General features: G+C 44.3%; 1 protein-coding gene across 1 annotated transcript in view; it reads left to right on the top strand.

Moving 5' to 3' along the window:
• The window catches only part of LOC122926535 (IKBKB interacting protein), a 32,568-nt gene extending 20,171 nt beyond the window's left edge, over window positions 1–12,397 (top strand). Inside the window, exon 3 of the mRNA XM_044277930.1 lies at window positions 10,978–12,397. Within this exon, the coding sequence (XP_044133865.1) occupies window positions 10,978–11,721 (744 nt within the window). The 3' untranslated portion in view covers window positions 11,722–12,397. The remainder of the gene's footprint in view (window positions 1–10,977) is intronic.
• Window positions 12,398–14,903: the final 2,506 nt, after the last annotated feature.

The following is a 14,903-nucleotide window of genomic DNA, read 5'->3' as shown; positions in this document are numbered from 1 at the left end:
TTCAGTAGGACTATCAGCTGTGTATCCACCTGACTTCTCCACAACGCAACTGATGGTCCCAACCCCATTTATAAGGCAAGAAATCCCACTTATTAAACCTGACAGGGCACACCTGTGAAGTGAAAACCATTTCAGGTGACTACCTCTTGAAGCTCATCAAGAGAATGCCAAGAGTGTGCAAAGCAGTAATCAAAGCAAAAGGTGGCTACTTTGAAGAACCTAGAATATGACATATTTTCAGTTGATTCACACTTTTTTGTTATGTATATAATTCCACATGTGTTAATTCATAGTTTTGATGCCTTCAGTGTGAATCTACAATTTTCATAGTCATGAAAATAAAGAAAACTCTTTGTATGAGAAGGTGTGTCCAAACTTTTGGTCTGTACTGTATGCCGAGTGGTATGCTTATCCAAAAAGAGGCCAAGTAGATAGATTCCAACAGGGAGGATGGAGGGCAGTGCTGGAAGCAGAGCGGGATAAAATTAGTTAGTATACCTTTTTTTTATTATATCACTGGCTCTTGGGAGCTTTTTGAATAGCTTGGACAATCCCTTTAATTATTATTTTTTTTAAAGGAGGTTTCGAAAAAATTGTCTAAATATATTGTTCTCAGTGCAACACTGCTTACAGTCGGAATGTACGTACTGTGTTTGCTGTGTGAGATCGCAACCCAATGCTTGAGATAAATCTAGTAGTCCCAAAGTGTTCAGGCCTCTTCACTGATTTTCAATGAATCATACAGGTATTTTGTCAGGCACCTTGACAATAGGACCTTCACTAATGTTAATGGGGTTCTCTCATGAAGCTCCCTAAAGACTGCCACCTCACCAACAGGTTCAGCTCTTGGCCTTCAGCCATTGTCACTAGTTTGAGATGCAGTTGGCACAACATTTCCTCTACAGCTGCAACGCGCCCCCCTCTTCCCAGGGCGCCCATCGTGTCCCAGGTGTAGAAGAAATGTAGAGTGGTATAGTGCAGCCTAAATGTCTCTTTATGTGTCACGGTGCTCCTACCTGGATAGTGCTGGACCCCAGGCTTTGGCTCCGAAGCAAAATAAAAGGGGAATAATTGAGGGATGAAGGAAAAATAACTGAGTCCAGACCTTGTTGTGAAGTTAAACGGCAGCTTTGGTTGAAAGTTTATTCAAGTCAACAATTTGCCGGCTTTGTCTTGGTGCCAGCAGGCTTTGGCATAAACTGGCAGGCAAACTCAATAACTCTGCTTTCTCTGGTGTACTGACAGGCTTGCTTCAATACTTGGCTTTCTTGCTCTGTGCTGCACTGTTTCTGTACGTTAGGTCTGTTTTGGTAGCCTTGGATGGGGTGTCTTTGGCTATTATTTCCCTCCTGACACTCAGCAAGTAAATTATTTTCAGCCAAAGAATAATTTTCTCTGACTGCTACTTTCAGGTCTTCTCGGCTCCAACATGGAGTCTAAACCGGAATAATCTAGAACTGCCACCCCTCCTTCTGGTAGCAAGCAGGACTGGCCCACTTCTGCCCAAAGGGGGGAGAATGGAATGGTGAGACCCATTCTGTCTAAGGATAGCTCTGCCATTTACGCTGCCACCTGCTGGTGAACCAGGCACATTACATGTAATAAACAGTTGCATAACAAGATTAGGAATGCACAGTGTAGAGGACCTGGACAGAAATACACAGGTGACATATATTTTAGACCACTAAAGTTAGTAGCAGGGTATAGGATTGATAACACCACTCTGGGGTGTTACACAGCTATCACTGCAGGGAAAATATGAATGGGTCTGTAAAACATGGACTGACTCTTAAAGGGGTATTCTGGTTGTTAAAAGTTTCCCTGATACACAGAATATGGGATAACTTTTAGATCAGTGGGGGTCCTAGCTCTGGGACTCCCGCAGATCTCTTGAACAGGTAACATATACCCCTTGGAGTGCTCCAAAGTAAACAGATCAGCAGGTCAAGCATGAGCACTTCTGCTCCCTTTATCTCTATGTGAGTTCTGGAAATACCTGAGCGCTCTGCTTGGCTGTCTCTATCATTCCGATAGAGATGAATGGAGCGGCAATTCACATGCCCAACCTGCTGCTCCATTGATTTCAGAGGGGTACAGGGTCCTCGTTCTCATGATCAGTGGGAGTTCCAACAGTAGGACCCCCACCAATTGAATATTTATCCCCCATCCTGTGTTTAGGGGAATACCCCTTTAAAGTTTAGGAAACATTATTAACCCCCTGCTCCCCTTAGTGAACAATCCCTTTAATGCATCAAAATGTACATTTGTGCTGGACTATTCACTTTACGGACATAGATGCGAACCACACCCTATTCGATGTCCTCCTTGTTATGATCATATAGCTAGAGGGTAGGTTCCCCCATTCTAGTGATCGCTGGTAGTTCCAGTGGTCAGACTCCCACCAATCTAATCATGTATCACTTATTAGGTGGATAGGTGAAAAATACTTTTTGAATACCACATTAAAGGGGTTGTCCACTGTAGATAATCTCTATTTGTAAGAAGATTGACCAAAAGCTGACCATAAACTGTCCTCCTGCTGGGACCTTCAGCAACCTGTGGGGAAACCTGCCAGTAAGTGTTGAATTTCTCTTTAGCGCCACCACAGGGGAACTAAGCATTGCATCATGACCACTCAAATCCATTGGTTGTTTGTGTAATGCTGGACACATCCTCCAGAGCAAGAGCCATCTATGTAAGCTCTCTTCACTCTGACCAAGAGATGAAGATCCTAAACTGGAGACCCTCTCTACTAATTCACTAATAGGTTGCATGAAAGTGTTTTTTTCCTAGATTTCAGAGAGAAGAGTAACATTTTCATTAGTCGTCGTGCTGTGATATGAGACTGTTGCTTTATGTAAAGCAGGTTCAATATCTTTGAAACGTATGGACTATTTGTTCCCTTCAAAGAGACGTCTGAGACTTGGAGTTGTTGCTGTGGAAACTGAGATCATTTTCTTATTTTGCTCAGCAATTATCTTATTATGTTTGTCATGTTTAGATAGTCCTGTTACATATATCAGGACAATAATCGGGAGGGAGCTTATTTAAGGAACTTTTCCGGATAATAGTCCTATAAAAAGGTGCCGTCAATCACCCCATGAAAAAAGAAATTCTCAATCATCAGGACATCACTGGTGCAATCACCTAAATCATCATTTCTGGGCAGCAGATTAGGCTGTGTAAACAGTGATTTGCTGACCAGAAGCAATGAACGTGTACTGGGGGAACATGATCACTGTAGTAGTGGCCTCGACCCCATTCAGTGGAGGTGATTGCTGGAATCACCTCCTATAACAAGCAGGTAATTATTGGGAACGAATAGTTCAATCTCAATAACTGCCCACTGTGTCGGCCTGTGTAAAAGGACCTTTAGGCATGTAGAGGTAAAAGAGGGAACTTCCCTCGGTGATCGCTGCTAATTGTGTAGGCCTGTCAGCAGTGGACCATCTGGTCTGAGGGGAACCAACACTGGGATGGCTACAAGCCCTATAAGAATTTGTAAATGAGCTTATAATTGTAAAATATTATGGAAGGACTTAGATAAGCTGGCAGCACAAGTAGGAACTTGGCAGATGTGTTTTTAATGTAAAGTAGTGTAGTAATAGCATTACTGCATATACATTAAATACAATAAAACGGGATAAGAAAACAAGAGAAGGACTTCTCTTGTATTCTGGTTACAAGTAAGCTAAGCAGCAGTGCTCAATGCCAAACAGTAGCAGCAAAAGCAGCAAAGATTTTAGAGTTTATAACCAGATAAAACCTGTGATCTGTGATATACTATAACATATTACCTAGAGTTGATAGGAGGCACAGATTGAACAAACCCAGGTCTGGCAGAGAACGCACCCCGGCGCACGTTTCGCTCCTCCGCTTTCTCAGGGGGCATATAACGTTATTTATTACTATTATTGTTGTCCCTCCATACTGCTTATGGGCTAGCTATAGGTGCTGTTATTTCACCCTTGTTCCTATTTTGCAGTTGTTGTATATTTATCAGTGGGGGTTGGAGGCTTGTACGTGTATTGGGGGTAGGGTTTATATTGCCTGCTCAGTGCAGCATACATTGTTTCCCTATTCCTCTTTTTGGATTTTTGGATTTATTTACCCAGAGTCAGGCGGCATAGCTCAGAACAGAGCAGTCCTCCCGATTTTAGACTTCCAGCCTGGCAAAAGGCTCAGATCCCGGTACAGAGATTTCCAGAGCTCCAATGTCAAAGAGAGATAATTTCCCACACCTGAAACTGCTGGCTGTTTTTTATAGGCCTGACAAAACCCAGCCTGGAACGTGGGAAGTAGTCACCCACCCAGCACTTTGACTACTCCCAGTAAGAGCTTTCCCGAATCAGCCATACCAAATAGCAAAGTGTCAAACAGCAACTGCTGCTGATACATGAAAACTGGCTCTTACTTCACCGAGGCCAGGAACCTCGGTGACACATACCTATCATCCACAATGATTCCGTGTACCTTCTTACACAGGGAACATGATTTTAGTTTGAAGGGAAGGCGATTTAGACATGACTATAAGAAAGGCTTTTTTCCAGTTAGTGTAGTGAAACTATGGAGTGCTCTACCCCACAAGGTATTAATGACAGGTATTATGACAACATCCCAAAAACTAGATACTTATTAACCACCTCCCGACCGCCTAGTGCACCGATGCGTCCGGGAGGTGGTTGATTTGTTCCTCCTGGACGCATCGGCGCGTCATCTCGCGAGACGCGAGATTACGTCACAGCCGGCCCGCACATGCGCATCGCGGGCCGGCAATTCACAGCAGAGTATTTGGTCAGCAGCCTGCCGGCCACGATCATTGGCTGGCAGGCTGCTGATTTTTAAAAAATCCAATCAGCAGCCATTTAACCCCACATATTAGTAAATATGATGGGGTTATATGGCTGCTGTGCTCCTCTGCTCCTTCTTTTGGTCGGTTGGTTCCAGCAGAGGAGCAGAGGAGCACACATCACTGTGAGTACCCACTACACCACACTTAGCCCCCAGATCACCCCAATTAACCCTTTGATCACCCCTTTGATCGCCCCTGTCAATCACTAGTGAAAGGAAAAAAGTGATCAGTGCAAACTGTCACTTTTTTTTTTCACTGGTATTGACCGTTAGGTTTTAGGTATAATTTAGGCCCCTTGGTTAGGTAGTTTAGGGATCGGTTAGCGCCCAGCCCACCGCACCGCAGTCCGTTATTCGCTGATTAGCGTATCGCTAATCAGCATTTGTACTTTTATAGTATCTGGAAGTGATCAAAACTGATCACGATCAGATCTATAATAGTACTAGTGTCACTTTAGTTCTCCCTCCACCCAAAACGCAGTGTTTGCCCGATCAGGACTGATCGGTCGCCCACACGTGCGTTCGCCCACGCCCGCCCCACCGCAGTGACAAAAAAAAATATTTTTTTTTGATCGCTGCACATTCACTTTACACGCACTGCGGCGATAAAAAAATCAGTTTTGATATTTTTTATCAACCGCAGCAGCCTCCGGTACTTCACTAGCCTCCCATTTGTAAGACAGGCTTGCTTTTTTTTTTCTTGGGTAGTCTCAGGGAATACCCCTAAATTTAGTTGCCCACATGTCTAACAGGGGGTATTCCTCTGAAGAGGCCTACAGGCTTCTGACCCAGTCGGATGAGGAGTGGGAACCCTCATCTGATGAATCCAGCGGGTCAGAATACGAACCTGTAGAAAGCAGTGGCTCTCTGACCCAAAGTTCGGACGAGGAGGCTGAGGTCCCTGATAGCAGCAGGCGTACCCGGCCCCGTGTCGCTAGACCGCAGGTTGCGCAGGATCCGCTTCAAGAGCAGCAGAGTGGGGCTGGTGCTGTCGGATTACGTGGTGAGGCATACACCAGCAGCCCAGCCCTTCCTGGACCTAGTACCAGCACTGCCGTAGAACATGGTGAAGTAGCGAGCACCAGAAGGGCAGTTGAAGCTGGTACGGTGGCACGTGCAGTAGTGACCCCGTCGCAGCCACCGCAAAGACGTGCCCGTAGAGCCCCTAGAATCCCAGAGGTGCTGGCAAACCCTGATTGGCAGTCCCCAACTTCAGCCGCACCTGTAGTTCCCCCTTTCACCGCCCAGTCTGGAGTTCGGGTTGAGACAGCTCAGATCGGTTCGGCCCTGGGATTTTTTGAGCTGTTCTTGACTGCGGAGCTCTTAGACTTAGTTGTGGCAGAGACAAACCGGTATGCCACACAATTTATAACCGCTAACCCGGGAAGCTTTTATGCCCAACCTTTCCGGTGGAAACCAGTCCAAGTTTCCGAAATTAAAACTTTTCTGGGCCTCCTCCTCAACATGGGCCTGACAAAAAAGCATGAATTGCGGTCATATTGGTCCACGAACCCGATTCATCACATGCCCATGTTCTCTGCTGCTATGTCCAGGACACGATTTGAGACCATCCTGCGTTTCCTGCACTTTAGTGATAACAGCACCTCCCGTCCCAGAGGCCACCCTGCTTTTGACCGGCTCCACAAAATTCGGCCCCTCATAGACCATTTCAACCTGAAATTTGCAGATATGTATACCCCAGAGCAAAACATCTGCGTAGACTGAGTCCCTTATACATTTTACCGGGCGCCTTGGCTTCAAACAATACATCCCAAGCAAGCGCGCCCGGTATGGGGTCAAATTGTATAAGCTCTGTGAAAGGGCCACAGGCTATACACACAAATTTCGTGTCTATGAGGGAAAAGATCAGACCCTGGAGCCGGTTGCCCTGACTACCTGTGGAGCAGTGGGAAGACAGTTTGGGACTTGGTGTCACCCTTATTCGGCAAGGGGTACCATCTTTATGTGGACAATTTTTACACAAGTGTGGCCCTCTTTAGGCATTTGTTTCTAGAACGGATTGGCGCCTGTGGTACCGCGCGAACTAGTCGCGCGGGCTTCCCCCAACGACTCGTTACCACCCGTCTTGCAAGGGGGCAGAGGGCCGCACTGTGTAACGAAGAACTGCTCGCGGTGAAATGGAGAGACAAGCGTGACGTTTACATGCTCTCCTCCATTCACGCAGACACGACAATACTAATTGAGCGAGCAACCCGTGTCATTGAAAAGCCCCTCTCAGTCCACGACTATAACCTTCACATGGGAGGGGTGGACTTCAATGACCAGATGTTGTCTCCGTATTTAGTTTCCCGCAGAACCAGACGCTGGTATAAGAAGGTGTCTGTATATTTAATTCAATTGGCTCTGTACAATAGTTTTGTTCTCTACAGTAAGGCTGGGAGAACTGGATCCTTCCTCAAATTTCAGGAAGAGATCATCGAGAACCTCCTGTATCCAGGAGGTTCCGTGGCCCCATCCACCAGTGTAGTTAGCCGTCTACACGAGCGACATTTCCCCAATGTCGTTGCTGGTACCTCAACCCACCCATCACCCCGAAAAAGATGTCGTGTCTGTAGCAGGAGTGGAATAAGGCGTGACACCCGCTATTTCTGTCCTGACTGTCCTGACCACCCTGCCCTATGCTTAGGGGAGTGTTTCCGAAAGTACCACACACAGGTACACCTAGCATAGGGATCATCTCACCAGGATAGGCACACAGGGCTATTAGGGCCCATTCACTCACAGCTGCTGCAAACGTCTCCTTTCACATGGGACAAAGTGCATAACGCACTTCGCCACATCTTTGGGCGATTTGCGCTTTGCACATTGACCCATGGGGAAGGAGAGGTTTGTTCTATAAAGGTAAAAAAACCAAAAAACAAAAAAATAAAACACCAGTAAGCAAACACGTTAATGTTTAGTTCAAAAAGTTAAAGTTTACATGTTCTGTTCCAAAGTTAATAAAATTATTGCGTTGTGGCCTGGTTTTTTCTTTTTTTTTTTTTTCTTTTTTTACCTTCCAGGTGGACCAACCGATCTACTAGCTGCAGCACCGATGTGCATTCTGACAGAAGCATTGCGCTGCTGTCAGATTACACGCAAGTCGGTGTATGCGGCGCTGCAAGACTGGATTTTCTCCTCTGCAGTGACAGATACGTTTGCCAAGGCATATGAGCTGAGGAGGAGGCGGCGTTCCTATGCTTTGGCAAACACTTTGTGTATATATATATATATATATATATATATAAAAATCCCGGCAATGATTTATTCATCCACATCGATTGATGCGAATGGAGAAATCTGGTTTGCCAGGGCATACGAGCGAAGTGGGTATGGATGTAGGGCGGAGCTCCTATGTCCTGGCAGACGCCTTTCCCCTCCATTTTTTTTTTTTTTTGGGCAGAGATTATTTCATCCACATTGATCGATGCGAATGAAGAAATCTGTGCCGTTCATTTTTTTCTTTCAGCCCAGAGGCTGAACGGAAAAAAAAATCTCATTACCTGTATGCTCAATATAAGGGTCCATTCACACATCCTGTTTTTTTTCATCCTGAAAAACGGTCCGTTTTTTGCGGATCCGTTGTTCCTGAAAATGTTTCCGTATGTCATCCGTATGTCATCCGTTTTTTGCGGATCCGCAAAAAACGGGAGCATGTATACATTTCAATAATCAAATAAAGTTGTTTGGATTTCTTTGAGAAAAAAAAATAAAAATAAAAATTGTTATGTGTTTCCAGGAACGGAATCCGCAAAAAACGGATGACATACGGAATGACATCCGAATGTCATCCGTTTTTTGCGGATCCATTGACTTTGTATTGTACCAGGATCCGATTTTTCAGGACAAGAATAGGACATGTTTTATATTTAAACGGACATGCGGAACGGAACAACGGAAACGGACAGCACACATTGTGCTGTCCGATTTTTTCCAGGACCCATTGAAAATGAATGGGTCCAGATCTGGTCCTGATCTGTTCCTGAAAAAACGGAACAGATCAGGAAAGAAAAAACGGACGTGTGAATGGACCCTAAGGAGAATAGCAGAAACTCCTAATGCTGGCCATACATGTAATGATTGCGGAGACCCTCAAATGCCAGGACAGTACAAACACCCCACAACTGACCCCATTTTGGAAAGAAGACACCCCAAGGTATTTGCTGATGGGCATATTGAGTCCATGAAAGATTTAAATTTTTGTCCTAAGTTAGCGGAAAGTGAGACTTTGTGAGAAAAAAATAAAATAAAATCAATTTCCGCTAACTTATGCGAAAAAAAAAAATTTCTATGAACTTGCCAGGCCCCTCATTGGATACCTTGGGGTGTCTTCTTTCCAAAGTGGGGTCACATGTGGGGTATTTATACTGCCCTGGCTTTTTAGGGGCCCTAAAGCGTGAGAAGAAGTCTGGGATCCAAATGTCTAAAAATGCCCTCCTAAAAGGAATTTGGGCACCTTTGCGCATCTAGGCTGCAAAAAAGTGTCACACATGTGGTATCGCCGTACTCAGGAGAAGTTGGGGAATGTGTTTTGGGGTGTCATTTTACATATACCCATGCTGGGTGAGAAAAATATCTTGGTCAAATGCCAACTTTGTATAAAAAAATGGGAAAAGTTGTCTTTTGCCGAGATATTTCTCTCACCCAGCATGGGTATATGTAAAATGACACCCCAAAACACATTCCCCAACTTCTCCTGAGTACGGCGATACCACATGTGTGACACTTTTTTGCTGCCAAGGTGGGCAAAGGGGCACATATTCCAAAGTGCACCTTTCGGATTTCACCGGTCATTTTTTACACATTTTGATTGCAAAGTTCTTCTCACACATATGGGCCCCTAAATTGCCAGGGCAGTATAACTACCCCACAAGTGACCCCATTTTGGAAAGAAGACACCCCAAGGTATTCTGTGAGGGGCATGGTGAGTTCCTAGAATTTTTTATTTTTTGTCGCAAGTTAGTGGAATATGAGACGTTGTAAGGAAAAAAAATAAAAAATCATCATCATTTTCCGCTAACTTGTGACAAAAAATAAAAAGTTCTATGAACTCACTACGCCCATGAGCGAATACCTTAGGGTGTCTACTTTCCGAAATGGGGTCATTTGTGGGGTTTTTCTACTGTTTGGGCATTGTAGAACCTCAGGAATCATGACAGGTGCTCAAAAAGCGGAAATTCACATTTTTGTACCATAGTTTGTAAACGCTATAACTTTTACCCAAACCATTTTTGTTTTTGCCCAAACATTTTTTTTTTTATTAAAGACATGTAGAACAATAAATTTGGCAAAAATTTATATATGGATGTCGTTTTTTTTTGCAAAAATTTACAGCTGAAAGTGAAAAATGTCATTTTTTTGCAAAAAATCGTTACATTTTGATTAATAACAAAAAAAGTAAAAATGTCAGCAGCAATAAAATACCACCAAATGAAAGCTCCATTAGTGAGAAGAAAAGGAGGTAAAATTCATTTGGGTGGTAAGTTGCATGACCGAGCGATAAACGATGAAAGTAGTGTAGTGCCGAAGTGTAAAAAGTGCTCTGGTCATGAAGGGGGTTTCAGCTAGCGGGGCTGAAGTGGTTAAATAATACATGGCGATTTTAATTAAATTAGCATTATGTATAATTGACCTGAAAAAGCTTAACTTTGCTGGACCTGTGTCTTTTTCTACCTATGTACATTACCTATATAGATCCTAGGTGTGATAATTAAAAGGTAGTGTTAATGGGATTTCCAAGACTACAAAACTGATGGCCTTCAATATTAAACTGGAGAGAATCCAACTCATGGGACTCCCACCGATCAACTGACTGAAAGGCCTGAGGCTACTTCATTGTTCACCACCATAGCGCAATACTTTTTATAGTGGCTGCATCTGGTATGTCAGCTCGCTGCATCTCAATCTCAAGTGAATAGGATTTACCTGTAATACCTGGTACAATGAATGGACATGGCATTTACTGAACCACCTCAGCCCTTTCATTCAGCTGAAGGACCCCACCAATCAAACATTGATGGCCTATCCTAAGGACAGGCCATTAATATTAAAGTCCTGAAAAATACCCTTCAACCTATTCTATCTGTTTTGTCATTTCAAAGCTACATTTTTCTGCTTATTTTTCAGATGGCAGAAACCACACATACTGTGACAAAGCTAAAGGATCTTCAGATCTCTCAGCGTATGGAGCTTCTGCAAAAAGACATTGTCAATATTGAGGAATGGATAAGTCTTATTTCTGCCAAACGAGAACAGCTGGAAGTCAACCTTACTGCCCTTGAAGAGTCTATTTCCCAAGTTGAACAGACCACTACAAGTATCTCTAAAGAAGTTTCTGCCAAGATTGCCACCGTGAAGACCGATGTGAGGAGGATATCTGGGATGGAGACTGACATTAAATTGTTGACTGACTCTATCAATGAGTTGGAGGAAAAATTAGAGAAAGTTGAGAAGAACACTGCACAAAAAATTGGAGATGCTTTAGCCAACAGTATCGACCGCATGACTTCATTGAAGAGCTCGGTGTCTAGAAATTCGGACAGAATAGATCTCATAAAGATAAGGCTAATGGAGCTCAGGGGCAATTTCACTGACAATTCCGATAAACTCTCCAGTCTGGAGAGCGACAGATTGAAGGTCTTACAGGCCGTAAATTTTGCCAATGAACTCAAACCCAAAATCTTCACAATCAAGAAGGACTTTGCTCATTTAGAAGCCATGATAAATGATCTGTCTGCTAGGATTGGCCGGTTGGCATCTGATATACTGAACAGAGAAAAAGACATAAACCTGCTGAGTGATAAAATGTACAACATAACTGTGATGAAATCTGAAGTCCTGGATCTAAGTAATAAAATTAGCAATGTGTAGGAGTTTGAACCATCTCCATCGAGAAGGGGGCAATGTATATTGTACACAACACATTGCAATCAAAGTGTTTTTTTTAAATACGTTTATTACTTTGTATGCATTTTATTTTCAGTAACAGTCATGTTTTCAACTCCTACTCAAGAACTCATAGCAACTACGTTCAGCCTGGCAAAATTTGTTGATCATTTCAAAGTGGCTTTTACAATGAATATACTTCTTGGTAATGTAGAAAGCCACATTTTTGGATCTTATGCACATGGCAAAGCTGGCACACAATATCTGCTATTCCCTATTGTGCCAAGTGCACTCTATGTGCTGTCTGTACATGCCACAGTATTCTCTTCAGTAAGGGTGCCTTCACACATGGCAGATTTTGTGGCAGAAAATTCCACAACTGAAAATTATTTCCATTCATTTCAATGGGGCAGTAAGCATATGGATTTCTGCAAGCCCCATTAAGGTGGATGGAACTGATTTTCAGTCGTGGAATTTTCTGCCACCAAATCTGCTGCGTGTGAAAGCACCCTAATACTGGAGATCTGTAATAAGGCTGTAACCCACTCAGATCCTGGAAGTGCCTGTTTTGACAACTTTAAAAGGGTTTTCAAGGCTATTAATATTTATGAAAAAAATCACAGAAAATAATGCACTAACGCAATAGATGCAAACATAATATATGGACTAAGCCCTCACTCTGATATGACAAAATCTGAGAATGTCAGCCAATATATTTTGATCAAAACACATCTGTGCCCGCCTACCAGCACCAAGGTGGTCTCAGTCAGGCAGGTCCTACTCTAAACCTACCTATGCCGTTGGGCATCTATATTCAGGAGAGGAGACACTGCACATATAGTGTGCTGCTCCTTGTTACCTCTGTGTGCATCAAGCAACCAATGAGAGTAGGAGCACTCATAGCTATATTTACCACCTAATCAAGGTCACCTGTGGGAAAGGTTGGGGATAAATTGCACAAGAATGCTACTCCCAAGATAAAATAGAAACGCATTCACACTTGAAGGTGCCATTCCTTCAAGTGTATACTACAGACTAACCAAAAATCACAGAAAAGATACAAAACATCCTTTACGATGTAATAAATTAATATGCGGATATGCATGGCTACATTTCTAAAAGAAAAATAACAGAAAATAATGCACTAAACAGAGTAGGTCCTGCCTGACTGAGACTAACTTGGCGTTGGTAAGCGGGCAAAGATGTGTTTTGATCAAAATATATTGTCTGAGAGTCTCAGATTTTACCATATCAGAGTGAGGGCTTAGTATATATATAATGTTTGCTGCATCTATTGTGTTAGTGCATTATTTTCTGTGATTTTTCGTTTATAAATGTGATTTTTGTTTTAATATTAATGACCTATCCTCAGGATAGATCATCATCCTAATCAGATCAGTAGGGGGCGGACACCCGGCACTCCCGCCTATCAACTGTATGAAGAGAAGGCACACGCCGTGTGCGTGTGCAGTCTCCTGTCTCTCTTCCTGCTTGTTGCTGCTATGTCTGTGGCAAGCAGGAAGAGAGACAGGAGACGGCGCGCATGCGTGGCTCCTCTTCATACAGCTAAATGGTGGGAGTGCCTGGAAAACCCCTTTAAAGGGTAATGGTCATTTTTTAATTTTATTTGCTAGTATATTAGGGTTAGGCATGTCTACCTGAGTTAGGCTCCATTCACACGTCCACAAAACATGGACACGGCAATGTGCGTTCCGCATTTTGCGGACCGCACATCGCCGGCACTAATAGAATATGCCTATTCTTGTCCGCAATTGCGGACAAGAATAGGACATGTTCTATTTTTTTTTTCGGGAACGGAATTCAGGTCCGCAATTCCGTATCCGGGAAGCACATCGTGCTGCCCCATAGAAATGAATGGTTCCGCAATTCCGTTCCGCAAAATGCAGAATTAAATTGCCGACATGTGAATGGACCCATAGCCTGTCAATGATTGTCAAAAGATCTGTAATTACCTTATAATAACAGCTTTCATTAAAGGGAATCTGTCAACTCCAACAAACATCCCAAGCCGGCAGCAGTACCTGAAAGTAGCCAGCAGCATGTTTGTATCATTTTCGTCCTGCAGGCAGATGAAGCAGAAGCTGTAAAAACGATCTTTAATCGCCTTCCCGGCGGCGCGCTTCTCTAGTCAGGCTTGAAATCACGGAGGCAGCGGCCTCCTTGCTTCAAGCCACGGTAACCACGCCCCCTTCCCTGCCCCTTCACTGTGATTGACGGCGCTTATGCACGACAGTTCGGCTAGCTTTGCCGAACTGCCGGCTGTCAGTCACAGCAAAGGGGCAAGCAAGGGGGCGTGGTTACCGTGACTTGAAGCAAGGAGGCCGTTGCCTCAGCAGCAGCTGTGTCTATCTCAGGCCTCTTTCACACTTGCGTTGTCCGGATCCGGCGTGTACTCCACTTGCTGGAAATACATGCCGGATCCGGAAAAACGCAAGTGTACTGAAAGCATTTGAAGACGGATCAGTCTTCAAAATGCTTTCAGTGTTACTATGGCAGCCAGGACGCTATTAAAGTCCTGGTTGCCATAGTAGGAGCGGGGGAGCAGTATACTTACAGTCCGCGCGGCTCCCGGGGCGCTCCAGAGTGACGTCAGAGCGCCCCCATGCGCATGGATGACGTGCCATGCGATCACATCATCCATGCGCGTGGCGCGCCCTGACGTCACTCTGGAGCGCCCCGGGAGCCGCACGGATGGTAAGTATGCTGCTCCCCCGCTCCCTGCTACACTTTACCATGGCTGCCAGGACTTTAGCGTCCCGGCAGCCATGGTAACCACTCTAAAAAAGCTAAACGTCGGATCCGGCAATGCGCCGAAACGACGTTTAGCTTAAGGCCGGATCCGGATTAATGCCTTTCAATGGGCATTAATTCCGGATCCGGCCTTGCGGCAAGTCTTCAGGATTTTTGGCCGGAGCAAAAAGCGCAGCATGCTGCGGTATTTTCTCCGGCCAAAAAACGTTCCGTTCCGGAACTGAAGACATCCTGATGCATCCTGAACGGATTTCACTCCATTCAGAATGCATTAGGATAAAACTGATCAGGATTCTTCCGGCATAGAGCCCCGACGACGGAACTCTATGCCGGAAGACAAGAACGCAGGTGTGAAAGAGCCCTTACTTTGCATTTGCTCCCTCTTCTTCTTCCCT

The sequence above is a fragment of the Bufo gargarizans genome, chromosome 2 (assembly GCF_014858855.1).
Source record: "Bufo gargarizans isolate SCDJY-AF-19 chromosome 2, ASM1485885v1, whole genome shotgun sequence".
NCBI lineage: Eukaryota > Metazoa > Chordata > Amphibia > Anura > Bufonidae > Bufo > Bufo gargarizans.
Note: the sequence above shows the minus strand (reverse complement) of the source record. Positions and strands in the feature narration are given on the sequence as shown.